Below are 22,351 nucleotides of genomic sequence, written 5' to 3'. Positions count from 1 at the left end.
CTCCTTCTAGATGTGACTGTTTTATTTTCTTCTACTATGAAAAGTTATACTGAGAAGAGGGCCGAGAGGGTTGCTTCTCCAGAAGTCAAGCAAGCCCAACTTTGGGGCAGAGAAGAGCTGAACTCCAGGCAGGATTGTAGTCCCAGATTCACCACTAACCAGCCCTGTGATCTTGGACCAGCTCCCCACCTCCCTGAGCCATATGCTCCATGTCCGCACTGGAGAGGGTGGGTTAGATGATATCCAGGATAGATCTTATCCACAGCCACCACGCCCTGAGCAGAAGACGAAGCTTCATTTGCTTCTGCACCTACCGCCACTACCTTCTGAAGCCACTGGAGAAAAACTCCTAGGACTTTCTTGAAGGAGCCAAAGGCAGTGATTTTCTGACCTGGGGACTGAATTCCCAACCACCATAGTGGGAATACAGCTTTCTGTTTTGGCTTTACCAAACATTAACTTCCCTTCGATACCCTGAGTGACTCCTCTCCACCACACGGTGCATTAGGAACTACAGGACATTTAAAAAAAGAAGATGAGGTCATTATGTTCCAAGACACTAGGGTGGAAGGGAATAAGATCTACACATAATTAGTAACAACAGAAGCAAGAATGTGGTATCTTAAAATCACACAAATTCAAGTGTAGAGGAACTCACAAAAGACATATAGGGCCATCTCACCTAGATACTTGAGACATGGCATAAAAATAAAGAGAAATAATAACAGCAGTTTGAGAAGCCAAGGCAGGCGGATTGCCTGAGGTCAGGAGTTCAAGACCAGTCTGGCCAACATGGTGAAACCCGTCTCTATTAAAAATACAAAAAAATTTGCCAGGCATGGTGGCATGTGCCTATAATCCCAGCTACTCAGGAGGCTGAGGCAAGGGAATTGCTTGAACCAGGGAGGCGGAGGTTGCAGTGAGCTGAGATCACACCATGGCACTCCAGCCTGGGGGACAGAGCGAGACTCAGTCTCAAAAAAAAAAAAAAAAAAAAAGGCAAGAGAAATGAAACAGCAGTGATTTGGAAAGGGAACCCTCAGCACAGAAAACAGCAGCAACAGAGACAGTAGTCTGGAAAACTCCTTAGGAACTACAGTTTAGTTGGACACACACCAGGTAGTGGGAAACAGGGCTAGAGGTAGGTTGGAGAAAGTGTTCAGGACACCTAGAATGGTGATCTGAGAGTCTGAATTTTTACATAGTAGGGAGCAGGGAGCCATGGTGGGTTCTTGAGCTTTAGGAAGAATAAGTTACAAATCTGTGAAGGATAGACTGAACAGACAGCAAGCAGGGAGTCTACTTGGGTACTGTTAGAACATTCCTGGCAAGAAAGTTAAAAAAAAATGGCAGTGACTGGGGGCAGTGGTGATGGGAAAGGATTGGCAAGCCGTGAAAGAAGGCTCGCAGAAGCGCTGCAAATGGGGCCTGACTGGATGGGGAGGTAAGTGAGTAAAATGTATCGAACACTGACCAAAAGTTTACACCTAGGAGGGTAGAGAATAGTAGTAAGAAAGCAAGACATTGAAAGCCATACCTTGTGGAGAAGAGTAAATGACTTCAGCCTTCAAAATGTTGAGTCTGAAATACCAGCATCATCTTGAGGTAGAACAGGTGGGCAAAGGGGGGAAGTGTAAGGCCATCACTTAGGATGTTGGGCTGGAGAGTTCCAGCTAAGGGTCCCTAGGTGTGAGAGTGGCTGGGATTGCCAGAGAAGTAAGTGCAGATGGAGAGAAGGTGGGGAGGACAGAGCCTCCTGTGTGTATGAAAGGAAGAGAGAGAGAGAGAGAGGAAGCAGTTAGAAATGAATGAAAGCAGAACAGCAATGCCAAGAGCTCTTGTGATGGAAATGAATGATGTGGGCCTGTTGGTTCCACCTTCAGAATATATCCTGCATCCAACTTCTCAACATTTTTATCCCCACCACCCTGGCTCAAGCCACCACCAGCTCTCCCCTGAATTACTGCTATATTCTCCTGTTCCCTGCTTCTGTCCTTGTCCCTGTGATAGACTGTTTAATGGCCACAAATTCCTCCCATTGCAATATGCATGTACCTCTGCAATGCAACTTTGCTATTCCTCCTAGCCAGAGGTGGAGCATATTCCTCCATCCTTTTGAATGTGGGCGGGCCATGTGATTTGCTTTGACCAATAGCATGTGGCAGAAGTTAACCACGTGTGAGTTCCCAAACCTAAGCCTCTAGAGGCTTTGCTGCTCCCTTGTTCACTCTCTTAGAGTTCTGCCTACCAGGTAAGAAAGCTGGTCTACCAGGATTAGAACCACATAGTGGAGAGCTGAGGCACACCATCAGTAGCCAACACCAGTGGCCAAATGTGTACAGGGTCATTTGGATCTTCCAGCCACACCTGACCCTACAGCTGACTTCAGTTTTAGAAGTGAGCCCAGGTGAAGCCAGCAGAAGAAGTGCCTGGCGAAGCCACAGAATCATGAAAAATCATAATCATTGCTGTTCGAAGCTGCTAAGTTTTGGGTTATGCAGCAAGTGACAGCTGATACACCCCCTAAAATATATTCTTTGCATAACAGTGAGTACTCCTGTTAAAATGCATGTCCGATCTTGTCACTCCTCTGCTCAAACCCTCCATTTGATGTTCCTTCTCACTCAGAGCAAGAAGGTCTTGCCCCCTTCCTGTTTCATGTTGCTCTCCACCCATCCCTTGCTTACTGCTGACCATCCTGGAGTGTGCCTGGCATGCTTCATCCTCAGAGTCTCTGCCCTTGCTGTTCCCTCCGCCAAGAACATTTTCTCCAGTTATCTGTGAAGTTCACTCCCTTATCACTATCCTACCTTTAGGCACCTTCACTGACCACCCTATTTATAATTGCAGCCCACCCTTCAGAGCCCTCCTTTATCCCCTTCCCTGCTTAACTTTTCCCCATAGCCCTCACATGACATCCTACATGTGTCGCTTTCTTTAACTTCCCTCACCAGCAAGGCAAGGCCCCCAAGGGCAGGATTCATGTCTGTTGTGTCTGTATCCCTACCACCTAGAAAAGTTTCTGGCACACAGTAAGCCATCACTGAACATTGTTAAATAAATGAACAAATAAGTGAATGAATGAACAGATCACTGGGGAAGATGATGCCCTGGTGGTGGGGGACAAGGTTCTGGAAGTGGGAGCTCGGAAGGAGTGTGCGGGGCCTCCTTCTTGGCCCTTAAACAAGTGTACCTGTGGGAAGAGTGTGACCAGTAGAAAACCCTGTTTCTCATGGTTTTCTCTCAAAAAGGGAATCTGGAAATTCCCAGACCACATTTACTACAAATAGTTGCTCACTGCCAGCAGACAGACATATACATAAGGAAGAGATGCACATCCTCAGCCTATGTGATTCTGTTCCTTGAAGAGATGCATGTGCTGATAACTCAGGCTGAGGGTTTACCACTCAATGGCGCTGTCTCGGCTGGTGTCATCTTTGCAGTCTGAATCCAAGAAGATGTCCTTGTAGATCCTCCCACACAGGCAGAACATGTCGGGGCCCGGGTGATCACAGCTCTGCAGAACCTGGAGCATGATCTGCAGAGCCTTCTCACGGTCACCTGTGCTGTTTCTCCTGAAAGACAGATGTTATAAGGTCACAAATGAATGAATTAAGACAATGGAATAGAGGCCAGGTGCACTGGCTCACACCTGTAATCCCAGAACTTTGGGAGACCAAAGTGGGTGGATCATTTGAGGTCAGGAGTTCGACACCAGCCTGGCCAACATGGTGAAAACCTGTCTCTACTAAAAATACAAAAAGTACCCAGGTGGTAGTGGCCCATGCCTGTAATCCCAGCTACTTGGGAGGCTGAGACAGGAGTATCACTTGAACCCAGAAGGCAGAGGTTGCAGTGAACCAAGATCGCGCCACTGTACTCCAGTCTGGGTGACACAGTGAGACCTATTTAAAAAAAAAAAAAGACAGTGGAATATATATGCGTTCATCGTGCTGAAAGACAGGTGCAAGGATGCTGTACTTCAGCAGAAAAATTATTTTTTTTCATTTTCCAATGTAGTCACTGCTTAAGATCCACACCGATAAACCTTATACAATTATACTCAGTCTCTACTTGATTCTATCTCAACAACTAAATCATAAGGAAATGAAAAAATAAGCAAAGGGGAAACCTATATAATAAAAAAGACTTAAGAGTCATATCAACTAAATGCAACATGCAGAGTTTGTTTGGATCGTGATTCAAACAAATCCACTAAAAAACATATGAGGCTGGGTACAGTAGCTCACACCTGTAATCCCAGCACTTTGGGAGGCTGAGGCGGGTGGATCACTTAAGGTCAGGAGTTCGAGACCAGCCTGGCCAACATGGTGAAACCCTGTCTCTACAAAAATACAAAAATTAGCCAGTTGTGGTGGCAGGCACCTGTAGTCCCAGGTACTTGGGAGGCTGAGGCAGGAGAATCACTTGAACCTGGGAGGCAGAGGTTGTGCCAGTAAACTCCAGCCTAGGCACCAGAGTGAGACTCTGTCAAAAAAAAAAAAAAAAAAAAAGAAAGACAATTAGGAAAATTTGGGCACTGACACTGAGAAATTGTTAATTTTTAGGTATGATAATGTAAAACCTAAAAACTGTTCATTTTTAGGTATGATAATGTAACCATGCCTATGTTTTATAAGTGTCTTTAACCTTTTTCTTTTTCTTTTTTTCTTTTTTTCTTTTTTTCTTTTTGAGACGGTCTCGCTCTGTTGCCCAGGCTGGAGTGCAGTGGCATGATCTCAACTCATTGCAACCTCCACCTCCTGGGTTCAAGCAATTCTCGTGCCTCCCTCAGCCTTCCAACATAGCTGGGATTACAGGCATGTGCCACCACACCCAATTAATTTTTGTAATTTTAGTAGAGACAGGGTTTCACCATGTTGGCCAGGCTGGTCTTGAACTCCTAGCCTCAAACGATCCACCTGCCTTGGCCTCCCAAAGTTCTGGGATTACAGGCGTGAGATACCGTGCCCAGCCAAGTGTCCTTAACTTTTAAAGATACACACTGAAATATCTGTGGATAAAATGGTACGTCTTTGCTTTGTAATAAACCCAGCATTGCGGTGTAAAGGAGTGGATGGGGGCAAAGGGGAACAAAATTGGCCATGCAATGATAATTACCAAAGTGGATATGGGGTAGATGGGGGTTTATTATTCTGATGGTTAATTTTATGTGTCAGCTTGACTGGGCTAAGGAAGGCCAGAAAGATAATAAAACGTTATTTCTGGGTATGTCTGTGAGGGTGTTTCTGGATGAGATTAGCATCTGAATCAACAGTCTGAGTAAAGAAGACCACCCTCACCAATGCAGGTGGCATCATGCAATCCATTGAGGGTACCAAGAGAACAAAAAGGCCAAGGAAGAGTGAATTTTCTTTTTTTGAACTGGGAAATTCATCATCTCCTTGGACATCAGAGTTCCTGGGTCTTGGACCTTCAGGTTTCAGGACTTACCCCAACAGCATCCCTGGTTCTCAGGCCTTTGGACTCAGACCAAATCACACCACAAGCATTCCTGGTTCTCCAGCTTGCATGGGACTTGCCAGTCTCTAGAATCACCTGGGGCAATTCTCATAATCCATCTCTTCCTCTAGATCTCTATACATCCTATTGGTTTGTTTCTTTAGAGAACCCTGCCTAAGACAATCATGCTATTCCCTACTTTTAAATATATTTGTGATTTTACATAAAAACAAAAACAAAAAAGGTACCCATCCTGACCCAATGATTCCACTTCTAGAATCTGTAATATGTACATCTTTTTTTTCAATAATTTTTTGAACAAAGATGTTTGTTATGGCACTGCTTGTAATAGTAAGGAACTGGAGATGACTCAGACATCCATTAACGGAAGAACAGCAAAATATATTTTGCAACAACCAGACTACAGAATAAAGTAATCATTATAAAGGGGCAGATCCATGTGTAATTACCCAGAGGAACATCCGTAACAGTAACATTTCATGGAAAAAACCTGAACTAAATGAAAAGCATGACCCAATTCTTTGAAATAAACACTATTCACATGTTTATGTACATAGACAAAAGTCTGTAAGGATACATATTAAAATGTTCAGAAAATCATTGCTGGGATTTATACAAAACTGGGTATGTTTTATTAATAACCATCCTAATAAATGAATAAATTATTCTTTTTAATTTCTTGGTAATAGGTTTTTTTTTTTGTTTGTTTGTTTGTTTTGAGATGGAGTCTCGCTCTGTCACCCAGCCTGGAGTGTGGTGGCACAATCTCAGCTCACTGCAACCTCCGCCTCTCAGGTTCAAGCGATTCCCCCACCTCAGCCTCCGGAGTAGCTGGGATTACAGATGTATACCACCACACCCAGCTAATTTTTGAATTTGTTTTTTTTTTTTTTTAAGGAGAATTGGGGTTTAACTATGTTGGCCAGGATAGTCTCGAACTCATGACCTCAGGTGATCCGCCAGCCTCGGCCTCCCAAAGTGCTGGGATTACAGGTGTGAGCCACTGCGCCCGGCCACAATAGGCTCTTTTATGTTTTCTTTCCTGAGGACATGCACCTCAAAAACTACCGCATCATCCCAGATGTCAAATTAGTACCTAAAACAGCCAGACTTTCTCAACTGGGGTTCCATGACAGAATTAATCCCTGGAAAAAATTATTTGATTATTTGAGTAACTATTTTTTCAGGGCTCCCAAGGATGGTACGTAGCCAGCCTCATTCTGGATGCAGAAGAGAAATTCAATCATTTCATACAATAGATGCCAGCGGGCATTAGGACTTAATTGTCTTGTGGAACCCAACCTGGGTGGAAAAGGGCTAATCTAGACACTTGGCCACCTTCTGGAAACCTGCAATAATTAAGCCTGTATTTTGACTTGGACTTTTTCCATTTTCTACCTTGATCCTGTTCTAACATATTTTATCTTTCCTCTTTTTGTCATATAGAATCTAACTGAACTAACCTGCAAACCGGATCTCTTGTTGCACAGCCATTGTATAATATTCTTTAATTTTTAAGAACCAACACAAACCAACTCAAATTTACTAGAGCATTTAAATAATTTCTAACGTCTGTGGCAAGAATATGAAAGATTGAAACTTTAATGAGGCACAACATTTCCACATCTGTAATTAGCCAACTTTTGAAGTGTGAAATATTCATGATTCTGAAAAGAATGTACTAAACTCAATAAACTCACTTAAATGCCTTTTTTTTTTTTTTTTTTTTTAAAGACAGGGCTTTGTCGCCCAGGCTGGAGTACAATGGTACAATCTCAGTTCACTACAGCCTCAACCTCCCAGGTTCAAGCCATCCACCCACCTCAGCCTCCCAAGTAGCTGTGACTACAGGCACGTACTACTACACCTGGCTAATTTGTGTACTTTTTGTAGAGACAGGGTTTCACCATGTTGCCCAAGCTAATGCTTAATTATTGATATGAGCTCAGGTTTGTTTGGATTTTAGCTTTTTGGACCAGTTACATCAAGATTTCCCTTGAATTTTCTCATTAACTTGAAATTTACCCTTGTTACTCGAAACAAAAGGTCTTTTGAGTAAAAACAAAACAAAAATCAAACATTTGAAAAAATTAAAAGCAAAGAGATTTTCAGCTTAAAAGCCACTTTAAGACAGGTGTTAAATAACTAATCCTTTTAGTGGTTAATAATCAGCTTTTGGATCTGCTTATCATTTTCAGATCCCAAGGTATCCAAGAACAAGCCTACAGATAAAAACTCCTATGTTGAATCAGTCAGCAACATCTGTTTCTGGCAATTAAGGCCATTTCACAATTAAGAGAAGGAAACTTTGACAGTGGGTCTGAATCTTGGCTGCATATTAGAATCACCTGGGAGGCTGGGCATGGTGGCTCACGCCTGTAATCCCAGCACTTTGGGAGGCCAAGGTGGGCAGATCACCTGAGGTCAGGAGTTCGAGACCAGCCTGGCCAACGTGGTGAAACCCTGTCTCCACTAAAAATACAAACATTGGCTAGGCATGGTGGCAGGCGCCTGTAGTCCCAGCTACTGAGGAGGTTGAGACAGGAGAATCACTTGAACCCCTGAGGCAGAGGTTGCAGTGAGCCGAGATCGCACCATTGTACTCCAGTCTGGGCAACAAGAGGGAAACGCCATCTCAAAAAAAAATAAAAATAATTTTAAAAAAAAAAGTATCACAGGGGAGCTTAAATCTGAAGACCCAGACATCAGTGCTTCTCATGCTTGACTTTCTGAGTCAGTAGGTTGGCATCATTGCTAAATCCACCACTCCCTTCTCACTCCTTGTCCTATCTCACAAACATATGCATTTGACAACCGTGTACTCCTTCCTCCTTGGACTACTTTTATCATTTGATTTGCAGGACACCACACTCGCCTACTTTATTTTTTCCTACTTTAGTCCATCTCTCTGATCTTTTCACACTGGAGTGTACCTTGGCAGTACCCTTGGACATTTCATCTTTCTTGGTTACTACCCTAGATCCCTTGATCATCCACTGCTGTGACTTTTCAAACCACCCATATTCTGATGACTTCCAAATTTCTATATCCAGCCCAGGCCTCTCCCCTAAAATCCAGACTCATATATCCAACTGCCTTCTCAGCATCTTGTTTGCATGTTGATACCTCAAACTTAACGTGTCCCAAATAAAACTTTTTTTTCCCCCCTCCCTGAGACAGAGTCTCACTGTCACCCAGGCTGGAATGCAGTAGTGCATTCTCAGCTCACTGCAACCTCTAAGTCACAGGGTGAAGAGACTCTCATGCCTCAGCCTCCCAAGTAGCTGGGATTACAGGCGTGCACCACCATGCCCAGCTAATTTTTGCATTTTTAGTAGAGACAGGGTTTAGCCGTGATGACCAGGGTGGTCTTGAACTCCTGGCCTCAAGTGATCTGCCCACCTTGGCCTCCTAAAGTGCTGGGATTACAGGTGTGTGCCACCATGCCCGGCCCCAAATCAAACCCTTCATTATCCCATCAAACCTGTTCTACAGTCTTCCCCTTCTTGTCAAATGGCCAATCCATTCTTCCTCTTATTCAGGCCAAAAACTTTGCAGTCATGTTTGGTTCCTCTAACACCATTTATTGGACCAGGAGATTCCGCTGGCTTTTATTTCAAACTATATCTGAAATTGACCCACTCCTCATTAAGCCCACCCTTACCACTCTGGTCCAAGCCACGTCATTTCCTGCTTCCACACCTTCTAGTCTCAGCACAAGTCATAGTGATCCTCTACGCTGTAAGGCAGGTCATGTCATCCTTCTACTCAAAACTCACCAGTGGCTCCCATCTTAGAGCAAACACCAATTTTCTTTCAATGGCCTGTAAGGATCTACAAGATGTGTTCCTAGTTATTTCTCCAACCTCATCTCTTACCACTCCTGCGCCCCAATCACCTCCTATGCTCCAGCTACACAAGCTTCCTTGCTATTTCGCAAGTTGATCCCTCTACCTGAAATGATCTTCCCCCACATATCACATGATATGTTCCCTTGCCTCTTTCTGATCTTTTCTCCATGCCACTTTCTAGTAGGTGTGGTCTTCTCTGAGCACTCAACTTAAAACTGCAATCTTCCCATCCTACTTACTGGCCACCCTATCACCCTAAACTGTTTTAATACATTTAGTTTGTTTTTTTTTTTTTTCATTCTATCTCCCCATTTTAGAATGCATGCTCAAGAGGGTAGAGATTTTTGGGTCTGATTTGTTAACTACTGTGCTTAGAACTGGATCTGGCACAAAGTAGGTGATCAATAAGCGTCTGTTAAATGAATGACTGAGCAGTTATTGTAGTGACATGGAGAGATCTCTAAGCATTGATTACTAAGTGAAAAAAACAACAGAATGCCTCCTGTGTGGTCCTATAGTTTAAAAACTCTACAGTATGACATATTTTCACAGTATGGAAATGCATAGAAAATTGTCTCCAAGAATATACACCAAACTGACAAGAGAGGTTACTTCTGGAATATGGATGGGACAAGAGATTAGAGTTCAGAGGGATAACTGCTTTAAATGGATTGTTTTTCAGTTTTTCACAGTAATATACAAACATATTCATCTACTATTACTTTTGTTTTTTTGAGGCAGGGTCTTGCTCTGTTGCCCAAGTGGAATGTAGTGAGTGGTGTGTTCATGGCTCACTGTAGCCTCAAGCTCCTGTGCTCAAGTGAAACTCCTGCCTCAGAGTGCTGGGAATACAGGCACGCACCACCACACCCAGCTTTTATTTTTTTTTATTTATTTATTTTTGGTAGAGACGGGGTCTTTCTATGTGGCCCAGGCTGGTCTCAAACTCCTAGGCTAAAGTGATCCTCTTGCCTCGGCCTCCCAAAGTGCTGAGACTGCAGGCATGAGCCAACACACGTGGCTTCATCTATTACTTATGCAATAAAATGCACAGAATAAAAACACAACACTGGATTGGGAATCATATAGAGCTAGATTCTGGTTATTTTCACACCATTGATTACCCAACCCATTTGAATTTTGAGCACGGCACTTAGCCCTTCTGTGCCTCCGTCCTTCACCTGAAGTGTCTGACTTTGCTTACCTCAAAGCATTGCCATGAGCTACGGGTCTGCCAGAGCATCGACTTGCCACCAACCATCCTGTCTCCCTGGCCCTCTTTTCTACACTGTGTGTCTACAAGAGGAAATTCATAGGGCAAGAGACAGAATCCCAGTAAATCCTCCTTCTAAGCCAGCCCTGAGCTTTCACACACAAAAGGTCTCATTAGATCAGCGTCCTTCCTAGGATATAGTTTGTGTCGGGCCACCTGTCAAAAACCTTACAACAGACTTCTGCTTCCAATCAAAATGTAGAAGAATGTGAAAGGTCTTCACTCCCGTAGTGACAATAAAAACCCAAACAAATATAAAAATCACACCGAGGTCGGGCACAATGGCCCATGCCTGTAATCCTAGCACTTTGGGAGGCCAAGGCAGGTGGATCACTTGAGCTCAGGAGTTTGAGACCAGCCTGGCCAACATGGTGAAACCCTGTCTCTACAAAAATACAACAATTAGCCAGGTGTGGTGATGGGTGCCTGTAATCCTAGCTAGTCGGGAGGCTGAGGCAGGAGAATTGCTCAAACCCAGAAGGTGAAGGTTGCAGGGAGCAGAGGTCGTGCCACCAGCCCTCACTCTCCCTCTTGCTCCCTCTCACCACATGAGCTGCCTGCTCCGCCTTCACCTCCTGCCATGAATAAGACCTGCCTGAGGCCTCCCTGGAAGCTGGGCAGACACCAATGCCATGCTTGTACAGTCCGCAGAACTCTGAGCCAATTAAACCTGTTTTCTTCATAAATCACCCAGTCTCTGGTATTTCTTTATAGCAATACAAGAACGGCCTAACACAGGGATATAATATTCTATATCTTGATTGTGGTGGTAGTTTCATGGGTGCGTTTATTTGGCCAAAATCATCAAATCGTGCACTTAAAATTTTAGTTTATCGTATGGTGGTTTTTTGAGTCAGGATCTCACTCTGTCACCCAGGCTGGAGTACTATGGCATGATCATAGCTCACCGCAGCCTTGAACTCCCAGCCTCAAGCAGTCCTCCCATCTCAGCCTCCTCAACAGCTGGGACTACAGGCATAAACCGCCAAGGCAAGCTAATTTTTTCTTTTTTCTTTTTTTTTTTTTTTATAGACAGGGTCTCACTGTGTTGCCTAGGCTGGTCTCAAACTCCTGGCCTCAAGTGATCCTCCCGCCTTGGCCTCTCAAAGTACTAGGATTAAAGGCATGAGCCACAGTGCCTGGCCTATGGTATGGAAGTTATACCTTATTAAAGCTGACTTTAAAAATACTAGAAAACTAGGCAGTAGTTCTGATAGTGTCCTACTGGGGCAATCACTGGTGTCTGCCCTCAGATGCACTCTTGGCCTTTCTGCACCCCTGCTTTGTGTTACAGGGGAGCTGACTCCTCTAGGTTGCTATGCTCAGCTGACAGCAACCGGTGGGAGGCACTGGGGGCAGAGGGTGAGGCCCTGCAGGATGGGAAGGAAGAAGAAGCCAGCGCAGTTTCTCCCTTTTTCTTGCCACTCCAGCAATAGCCGCATCTCTGTTAGACCCAGCTCCCACCAGGCTGGCTCACAATTGTTCCAGGTGATCCTGGCACCTGGGCTCTGGTAACATCACCTCTTCCCTGGGTCCCTCCAGCCAAGGGGTGATAGCAGCTTCCTGCTGATGCTAACTTCAGGGCTGCCTCATCATTTCCGGTCTGGTTTGTCAGCTCTTCTATCACCTGTGTAACCAATTTCCTACATTGTTTCCTCTATTTTAGTATATATGCTGCCGAAGCAAGCACATAAGTTTCCTCTATTTTAAATACCTAGAGTGGTCTTTGTTTCCTGACTGGACCCTGACAGATACACACCTACCACAAGAAAGCAGGTGCCCTGCTCTGGCCAGATGCCTCGTATTTACGTACACGGAAGGGAACAACTAGAGGCGACCTGTGTCTTAGTGTGAACAATGTTCAGAGCCAAATAAATGCACAAACCCGAATGGTTGTTTTTCTACTCTACAAATAGGACCCAGTTATGTATCAGGCACAACCACCATGAAATCATCCACCCTAGCTGCCATCATCCCAACCTTTCCCAGTCTCCTGGGATCGCAAAGCACCACCTGTGAAGGCCGGGCTCTACAGTGGGCTGACAGGCCCTCTGATGGGGCTGGGCATTGCCCAGGTTGGCTTTCCCATTCACACGAAGGCAGTAGGAGCTAAAGAGTGGCCTTGCCTGAACTCTCTGTTCTGCTCTGTGACATGTCACCAGGAATCTCCACGCTGACAGATCCAGTTAAACTCTACTCCTTATTTGAAATTGTAACAGGGTCACCAAGCCCCATTTCTTTTTGTTTTCCTGGGCACACAGCCAGACCACATTTCCCAACTTCCCGTGAAGTGAGATTAGGACACGAGACTGACTTGTGGCCAATGAAACATGCAAAGAAGTAATAAACATCACTTCCTGAGCAGGCTCCTACAACCCTCTCTAGTATAGTCAAAAGTGCAAACAACTCAAATGCCCATCAACTGATGAATTAATGAAGTGTGGCCCATCTGTACAATGGAATATTAAGCCATAAAAAGGAATGAAGTCCTGACACATGCTACCACATGGATGAACCTTGAAGACAGTATGCTAAGTAAAGGAAGCCAGACACACACAAAATACATACTGTATGATTCCATTTACATGAAATGGCCAGAATAGGCAAAGCCAGAGAGACAGAAAAGAGACCAGAGGTTTCCTCACGCTAGAGAGTGAGGCAGGAGAAGGGGGGTAACTATTAACAGGTTGCCAAAATGGATCAGTGATTGCTTAGGAATGGGGGAGAAGAATTGAGGGAAGCCAGGAAGTGGGGGTAACTGGTAATGGGTATGGGTTTTTGGTGGCGGGGGGAGGATGATGAAAATATTCTAAAATTGATCGTAGTGATGGTTGTACAACTCTGAATATGGAAAAAAAAAAAAAAGCCACTGACTTGGACACTTTAAATGGGTTGTTCTTTGGGTCTCTGAGACAGGATCTGGGTCCGTCGTCCAGCCTGGAGTGCAGTGGCGCAATCTCACTGCAATCTCCAACTTCAGGGCTCAAGCCATCCCGAGTAGCTGGGACTACAGGCATGTGCCACCACGCCTGGTTAATTTTTGTATTTTTTGTAGAGACAGGGTTTTGCCATGTTGCTCAAGCTAGTCTCAAACTCCTGAGCTCAAGTGATCCGCCTGCCTTGGCCCCACAAAGTGCTGGGATTACAGGTATGAGCCACTGCATCCGGCCAAAATGGGTTAATTGTATGATATGTGAATTATATCTCAGCAAAGCTGTTCCAAACACAGACACAAAACTTCTCTAACAAGTCACCATGCTCTTTTCCTATCATCTGGCTGAAAGGAGATCTGAGGACCCAGGAGAGGGCAGAACTTCAGGATGCAAGGAGACTGAGTTCATCAAGAAATACCTGAAGAAGAGACTGCCCAGCCAGGATACATCCACATTGGAATAGTGCGTGAGTGACAAGAAACTTTCATCATGTTTAGTCACTGAAACTGTGGGGCTGTTTGTTACAACAGTTACACTAGCCTGACTAATACCCAAGTCAACACTACCGAGGCGGCAGGGGTTCCCTCGGTCAGGAAGATCTGTTCCCCTCTGACTTTTTACCACATCCCTTTTTTAGCAGACACCCGGGATCTCACGCTAGGAAGACTTACATCACCACTGACCCTGACCTAGCCCATGCAGACCCCTCTACTTTTCTGCATTCCCTGCTTTGAGCCACACCCTACTTCAGTGGTTATCTTTGGGTAGTGGTATCACCGGTAATTATGTTTTTATATTTTTCTGTATACAATGAGTATGTCTGACTTGGATGTTTTTAAGCACAGGCTCACATATAAATAAAGAAAATGCAATATATTTACTTTCTACTACCAAACTTTAAATTAACTGTAGCACCCAGACACTCATTATGTGGCTCTCTTCTAATACTATACCATGGTTGATCATTAGTCACTTCTTCATTCACTTACCCATTCAACAATTTTTTTTTTTTTTTTTGAGGCAGAGTCTCACTCTGTCACCCAGGCTGGAGTGCAGTGGTGCGATCTCAACTCACTGCAACCTCTACCTCCTGGGTTCAAGTGATTCTCCTGCCTCAGCCTCCCAAGTAGCTGGGACTACAGGTGTGTACTACCACACCTGGCTTTTTTCTGAGACGGAGTCTCACTCTGTTGCCCAGGCTAGAGTGCAGTGACACAATCTCGACTCACTACAACCTCCACTTCCCGGGTTCAGGTGATTCTCCTGCCTCAGCCTCCCGAGGAGCTGGGATTACAGGCATGTACCACCACATGTGGGTTGGGGTTTCACCATGTTGGCCAGGCTGGTTTCAAACTCCTGACCTCAAATGATCCACCTGTCGCGACCTCCTGAAGTGCTGGGATTACGGGCATGAGCCACTGCGCCCAGCCTTTTTTTTTTTTTTTTGAGATAGAGTCTCGCTGTGTCGCCCAGGCTAGAGTGCAGTGGCACAATCTCAGCTCATTGCAACCTCCGCCTCCTGGGTTCAAGTGATTCTCGTGCCTCAGCCTTCTGAGAAGCTGGGATTACAGGCATGTGCCACCATGCCTGGCTAATTTTTGTATTTTTAGTAGAAACGGGGTTTTACTCCATTGTCTCAGCCCAAAATCTCCTTAAGCTGATAAGCAACTTCAGCAAAGTCTCAGGATACAAAATTAATGTGCAAACATCACAAGCATTCTTATACATCAGTAACAGACAAACAGAGAGCCAAATCAGGAATGAACTTCCATTCACAATTGCTTCAAAGAGAATAAAATACCTAGGAATCCAACTTACAGGGGATGTAAAGGACCTCTTCAAGGAGAACTACAAACCAGTGCTCAGTGAAATAAAAGAGGACACAAACAAATGGAAGAACATACCATGCTCATGGATAGGAAGAATCAATATCGTGAAAATGGCCATACTGCCCAAGGTTATTTATAGATTCAATGCCATCCCCATCAAGCTACCAATGAGTTTCTTCACAGAATTGGAAAAAACTGCTTTAAAGTTCATTTGGAACCAAAAAAGAGCCCGCACTGCCAAGACAATCCTAAATGAAAAGAACAAACCTGGAGGCATCACGCTACCTGACTTCAAACTATACTACAAGGCTACAGTAACCAAAACAGCATGGTACTGGTACCAAAACAGAGATATAGACCAATGGAACAGAACAGAGTCCTCAGAAATAATACCACACATCTACAGCCATCTGATCTTTGACAAACCTGAGAGAAACAAGAAATGGGGAAAGGATTCCCTATTTAATAAATGGTGCTGGGAAAATTGGCTAGCCATAAGTAGAAAGCTGAAACTGGATCCTTTCCTTACTCCTTATACGAAAATTAATTCAAGATGGATTAGAGACTTAAATGTTAGACCTAATACCATAAAAACCCTAGAAGAAAACCTAGGTAGTACCATTCAGGACATAGGCATGGGCAAGGACTTCATGTCTAAAACACCAAAAGCAACGGCAGCAAAAGCCAAAATTGACAAATGGGATCTAATTAAACTAAAGAGCTTCTGCACAGCAAAAGAAACTACCATCAGAGTGAACAGGCAACCTACAGAATGGGAGACAATTTTTGCAATCTACTCATCTGACAAAGGGCTAATATCCAGAACCTACAAAGAACTCAAACAAATTTACAAGAAAAAAACAAATAACCCCATCAAAAAGTGGGCAAAGGATATGAACAGACATTTCTCAAAAGAAGACATTCATACAGCCAAAAGACACATGAAAAAATGCTCATCATCACTGGCCATCAGAGAAATGCAAATCAAAACCACAATGAGATACCATCTCACACCAGTTAGAATGGCAATCATTAAAAAGTCAGGAAACAACAGGTGCTGGAGAGGATGTGGAGAAATAGGAACACTTTTACACTGTTGGTGGGATTGTAAACTAGTTCAACCATTATGGAAAACAGTATGGCGATTCCTCAAGGATCTAGAACTAGAAGTACCATATGACCCAGCCATCCCATTACCGGGTATATACCCAAAGGATTATAAATCATGCTGCTATAAAGACACATGGACACGTATGTTTATTGCAGCACTATTCACAATAGCAAAGACTTGGAATCAACCCAAATGTCCATCAGTGACAGACTGGATTAAGAAAATGTGGCACATATACACCATGGAATACTATGCAGCCATAAAAAAGGATGGGTTTGTGTCCTTTGTAGGGACATGGATGCAGCTGGAAACCATCATTCTTAGCAAACTATCACAAGAACAGAAAACCAAACACCGCATGTTCTCACTCATAGGTGGGAACTGAACAATGAGATCACTTGGACTCGGGAAGGGGAACATCACACACTGGGGCCTATCATGGGGAGGGGGGAGGGGGAAGGGATTGCATTGGGAGTTACACCTGATGTAAATGATGAGTTGATGGGTGCTGACGAGTTGATGGGTGCAGCACACCAACATGGCACAAGTATACATATGTAACAAACCTGCACGTTATGCACATGTACCCTAGAACTTAAAGTATAATAATAATATAAAAAACCCAAAAAAAAAAAAAAAAGAAAAAGAAACAGAGTTTTACCATGTAGACCAGGCTGGTCTCAAACTCCTGACCTCAAGTAATCCACCTGCCTCGACCTCCTAAAGTGCTGGGATGACAGGCATGAGCCACCGCGCCAGACCCCATTCAACAAATCTGTATTGAGTGCCTACTCTGTGGGTGTCACAATGTTACTAGGCACTGGCTATATCATGGCCTAGTATACACCATGGCCCCTGCCCCCTCAGGCTTATAGTACAGCAGGAGGGATGATAGGTATTAAACAAGTAATACAGAAATTGAGTGCTATGAAGGGAAATAACAAGCACTATAAGAATGAGTAACAATAGGAACATCCTTTCCAGACTTGGTATTCTTTGCAACATCAGCTTTTCTCAGAAAGAGACACTGAAACTGAAGGATGATCAGCTTCAGTCTGGTAAGCAATGAGGGAAAGGGTATTCTGGGCGGGGGAACAGCATATGCTACCATCCACAGCTGAGAACAGCCTGCTGCCCTAAGACTGAAGGCGGATGAGGGCAGCTAGAGAGGAGCAAACCAGGAGGCACAGGCCAGGCCACATGAAGTCATTTCTATTCCTCTTATGCCAAGTTTCTCAAAGGCTCTGCCTAATCAAGGAACTTCCTACCCCAAAGGACTCAGGAGCTATTCCCCAGGTTTCACATGTCACTCCAAATGGCTTTCCAGATTCTAGCTCCTCCCAAGAAGCCTTCCCCGAAACACCCAAGGAATAGCTATTTTTCCATAAATGTGCTCCACTTACCGGGCCGTCCTCACACCCCCAACTGCACAGGAAAACTAGCACATGGGTAGTTCCTTCGTGTCTCCTGAATCCTTTTCTGCGCATTCCTGCCATCCATGAATAATCTCCCAAGGGCTGGCTGCTGGTCAGAACTTCCTTTCATCTGACTTGCTGAGCAACTATTCTTTAAAACGTCAAGAAAAGTGGCATTGTTGTTAAAATAATATTTAGTGCATGTCACCTAAGATCACCACGAGACCTATTCTGATGTGCTGCTAAGTGTCTAGGTCATTTTTCACAGGAATTTTCTCATCTCATACAGGTCCTCTGATGGTTATCACTGATGTTTCCTTTGGCTTGATGGCAGAGCCAAGATCGCCATCTGTTCTTAAAGGGAGGCATCACAGGAGACTTTTCTCTCTGCAGTGATTCTCCTGAGCTGCTGTGAGGAGAAGCCAAATCTATGTGTGCAAATTCCAGAGATACGCCACTAAAACTTTTCTGCCTGCTCAGAATGATATTTGTTGGCCGCTCAATCATGCATTAAAAAAACAGAACCACTTTTGAATAAAGAAACATCTCAAGGAAAAATCTTCAATACAGTAGCCAGGCAACTATGGCATCAACACCTCTGGTAATAGATCTCAAAGTATACATATTTTAGATCATTCCTGGCGTCTTCTGCAGAGCAAAACAAACTACAAGAAACTAAAATTAAATTCTCCCCAGAATTCTGTACAAAATAGAACACAGAAAGACTCAAGAGCTCCCCAGAAATTGATATTTCAAGAAAAACAATTGATCAGAGAAAGAAGGCATTAGAGATTTAAAACAACATCAACTCCCACAAGGGCAGTAGGTGCGAAAGACACACAATGGCCTGATTGTGTCCCACTGGCACTCACCTGTGCATACAGGCTTGATGGCTCCTAGTGCCACTGCCATTCTCCCTCTCCCCACCACCCCTGGGAGTGTCTCACCCCGAGGGCAGCCCTCAACCAGTGATGGCTGAGAGTTAGTGGATAGGACCCCAGCTTCCTCGTCCATTGGGTGAGACAACTCTATATGTTGTTCTATAGAGAATGTTCTATAGAGCCTCCCCAAACTCCTCAACACTAGAGAGCCTCAGTTTCCCATACACTGATCATCTGCTCATTAATATACCCTCCACTGCCTTTCTTTCTTTCCCTGTCTCATTTCCCTGTCTCCCTTCTGAAACTTCCTAGGCTCACCTCCCAAATAAACTATCTGCCCCCAGATTCTTATCTCAGGGGCTGTTTTGGGTTTGGGGGAGACCTAGATTACGACTCTAGACATACATTAAAAGTTCTTAAGAAAAATTAGGGGCCAGGCATGGTGGCTCGTGCCTGTAATCCCAGCACTTTAGGAGGCTGAGGTGGGTGGATCACTTGAGGCCAGGAGTTTGGGACCAGCCTGGCCAACATGGTAAAATGCCATCTTTACTAAAAATAGAAAAATTAGCCAGTTTGGTGGCAAACGTCTGTAATCCCAGCTACTCGGGGGGCTGAGGCAGAAGAATTGCTTGAACGGAGGAGGCAGAGGTTGCAGTGAGCTGAGATCGCACCACTGCACTCCAATCTGGGTGACAGAGTGAGACTCTGTCTCAAAAATAATAATAATAATGTGATGGAAATATTAAACTGAAATTGCTTTTAAAATTAATCAGCCAAAGGCCAGGTGTAGTGGCTCACGCCTGTAATCCCAGCACTTTGGGAGGCTGAGGTGGGTGGATCACCTGAGGTCAGGAGTTTGAGACCGGCCTGGCCAACATGGTGAAAGCCCATCTCTACCAAAAATACAAAAATTAGCCAGGCGTGGGGTCAGGTGCCTGTAGTCCCAGTTACTCAGGAGGCTGAAGCAGGGGAATCACTTGAACCCAGGAGGCGGAGGTTGCAGTGAGCTGAGATCATGCCATTGTACTCCAGCCTGGACAACAAGAGCAAAACTCCATCTCAAAAAAAAAAAAAAAAAAAAAAATTAATCAGCTAGCAACAGCAACAAAACTAGACAGAGACTACCTGAGGCAGCGGACAAATAGTTTGAGGAAAATTTGGCATTTGGCAGTGAAATAAATTGTACGTATGCCTTTTAGTTCTCTTAACCTGTGTTCTAACAAAATCTTTTATTGTTTAAGCAAAAACTCCTTTACTATAACGTGTTACTACGAAGCAAAGTGAGAAAGCACACAGAGTAGGTTTTCCTCTCCCCGGAACGGTGACATAATTGAGTCTACAACAACAAACAGGACTGACATAGATGGCTGATAGGATAAAGAATCCATCATAAAGCAAGGTCTTAAAGGATCTGTCTCCAATCGTTCAATAAAATGATGCTTCAAGTTACAGACTCAGAACTTTTGAAAGGAGAGCAATGTTCAAAATCATCTGGCTCAAATCACTCTTTCTCTTTTTAAAGAAGATGACTATAGAGTCTAGAAAAGTTTGGTGACCTGCCTAAGGCCATGCAGATAGTGGTGGAGTCGGAACCTGGCTCATGTCAGTCTCCTGTTTACAAAACCTTCAGTAACTACTCCCTAGGGACTACAGAACAAAATCCAAATTCCTTAGCTTATCGGTCAAGGTCCTCAACCCCTGGGGCCAACCTCCCTCCTCAGTCATCTATTTCTCCCTATCACCTAAACAAACCCTTCAGTCAGGCTAAACTGGACTGTTCACTGTAGTTAGAGCCCATCTTAACCTCTGGTCTCATCAAACATCAACCACTGAAATACAAGGGGTGGCATCGGGTGAACTTGTAATCTGGCACCTGGAGTACAACTAAAGAGACACCCTGAACTGGAACTGGTACCCAGCCTACAGCCTTCCCTTACTTTTTTAAAAAAATTATTTATTTATATGCTTTAAAAATTAATTAGGTAATTTATTTTTTAAACTTAATGATTTATTGATTGAGACAGCCTGGCTCTGTCACCCAGGCTGGAACGCACCGGTACAATCATAGCTCACTGCAACCTCGACCTCCTGGGCTCATGTGCTACTCCTGCCTCAGTCTCCTGAGCAGCTGGTACTGTAGTTGTACACCACCACACCGGTTAATTTTTAAATTTTGTTTTGTAGAGACAGGGTCTTGCTATGTTGCCCAGGCTGGTCTCAGACTCCTGGCCTCAGGAGTTGCTGGGGTTACAGGTGCAAGCCACTGTGCTTGGCCCTTTTTTTTCTTACCTTTTGTATGTCCACTTCTACTAATTCCTGGGAAGTAAAGTGACTTGCCCACACATACCCAGCTAGTTGGTAGCAGAACTGGGATAGAATACAGGCTGCCTAACTCTCAAACCAACACTTTCCCTACAAAGTCCTTTCTTTACAAACCTTTCAACACAGGCATAAATGCATCCTCTCTGTATTGCTGAAATAAGAGCTGTGATATACCACAAAGTGTTCACACACACTGAAACACAACTCTTCTGAATCTTAAGTGAAGCATTATCCAGACTCACTTACTGATAATATTTCATCTAAAGTAAAATGTAAATTGCCATCCTGAATTTACAAGGGGGTTATATAGGGTTGATTTAGTGGCCCTTCTGTCTCTTTAAAAACTCATCCATGAAAATCTGAAAGGCTGTCTCCCAGTTTCTCTTTACCAATGTCCTTATCTCAAGGACAATAGCAACGGGGATGAACGTATGTGAAGTCTCTCAACGTCCACTCTAAGGTGGAGGAGGCTGAATCTACAGGAAAGTCAATGTTTCCCAAGCGGAACGGTGGCTTTTGTCATTTGTTTGAAATCCTCAGGCAGAGGGCAAGAAGGCAGCTTTTCCAGGGTTAGTGTCTCCTGAATTTCCAGTTTGGGCTTCCCGATTCAACGTGGCAACAAGGAATTCAGAATGCAGCTAACAGGGAATGTTCACATGCAATTGATTCAGAGTGCCAAGCGGAGGCCCTGGCAGCAACTTACACGCGTCAGGATTTTCCTAAGGAATGGTTAATAATTAATGGTTTACCCTGCATGTCAAAATGTATTACAAATGAATTCCCAGTCCTTATGTCCTCAACTGATATCTGAGGCTGGTAACTGCAATACAGGCTACCACGAGCCTCAAAACAATCAAGTGAGCAACTGGCAGGGCTGTTAACACTGTTAACCAATTTTCTGGATGCCCAGTCACAAAAGATATGTTAAAACAAAGTCTCCTGTATTTGACTTTACTGTTACGGGTGAAAAAATACCTTAAGCCACTGAAGGAAGTCTCCCCTCTCGCCGCCAAAAAAAATTATGCATGAGAAAAACATAAGGAACTGTGCTCTTAAATCTCATTGATGGCAAATTTGATGTCAGTTAGGGAAAAATTTTATTTGAAAGTCCTTTACGCATTGTATTCATTAGTCTTAGCTCTCTCAGGGTTGCATTTTCTTAGGCTGATAGAAAACTTGGTCATAACATTGTTTTTGGTTCAGACTATCATTGGAGATGACCTAACAGTGGTGGTTGGAATTCTCCAGTGGG

General features: G+C 44.1%; 1 protein-coding gene across 5 annotated transcripts in view; it reads right to left on the bottom strand.

The window, feature by feature from the left end:
- Positions 1 to 22,351, bottom strand: part of LOC105478285 (mitogen-activated protein kinase kinase kinase 15) — a 149,533-nt gene that overhangs the window by 63,591 nt on the left and 63,591 nt on the right. For all 5 annotated transcript variants that reach the window (XR_011618369.1, XM_071088995.1, XM_071088998.1 and 2 more), the window contains one exon: positions 3,405 to 3,575. Coding sequence is in view for 4 of the 5 variants with exons in the window: in XM_071088995.1 (XP_070945096.1) it covers positions 3,405 to 3,575 (171 nt within the window). In the remaining variant the exon portion in view is untranslated. The remainder of the gene's footprint in view (positions 1 to 3,404; positions 3,576 to 22,351) is intronic.

This window comes from Macaca nemestrina, chromosome X (assembly GCF_043159975.1).
Source record: "Macaca nemestrina isolate mMacNem1 chromosome X, mMacNem.hap1, whole genome shotgun sequence".
NCBI classification, from domain to species: Eukaryota; Metazoa; Chordata; class Mammalia; order Primates; family Cercopithecidae; genus Macaca; species Macaca nemestrina.
The sequence above is the reverse complement of the archived record's forward strand: the minus strand, read 5'-3'. Positions and strand labels throughout refer to the sequence as shown.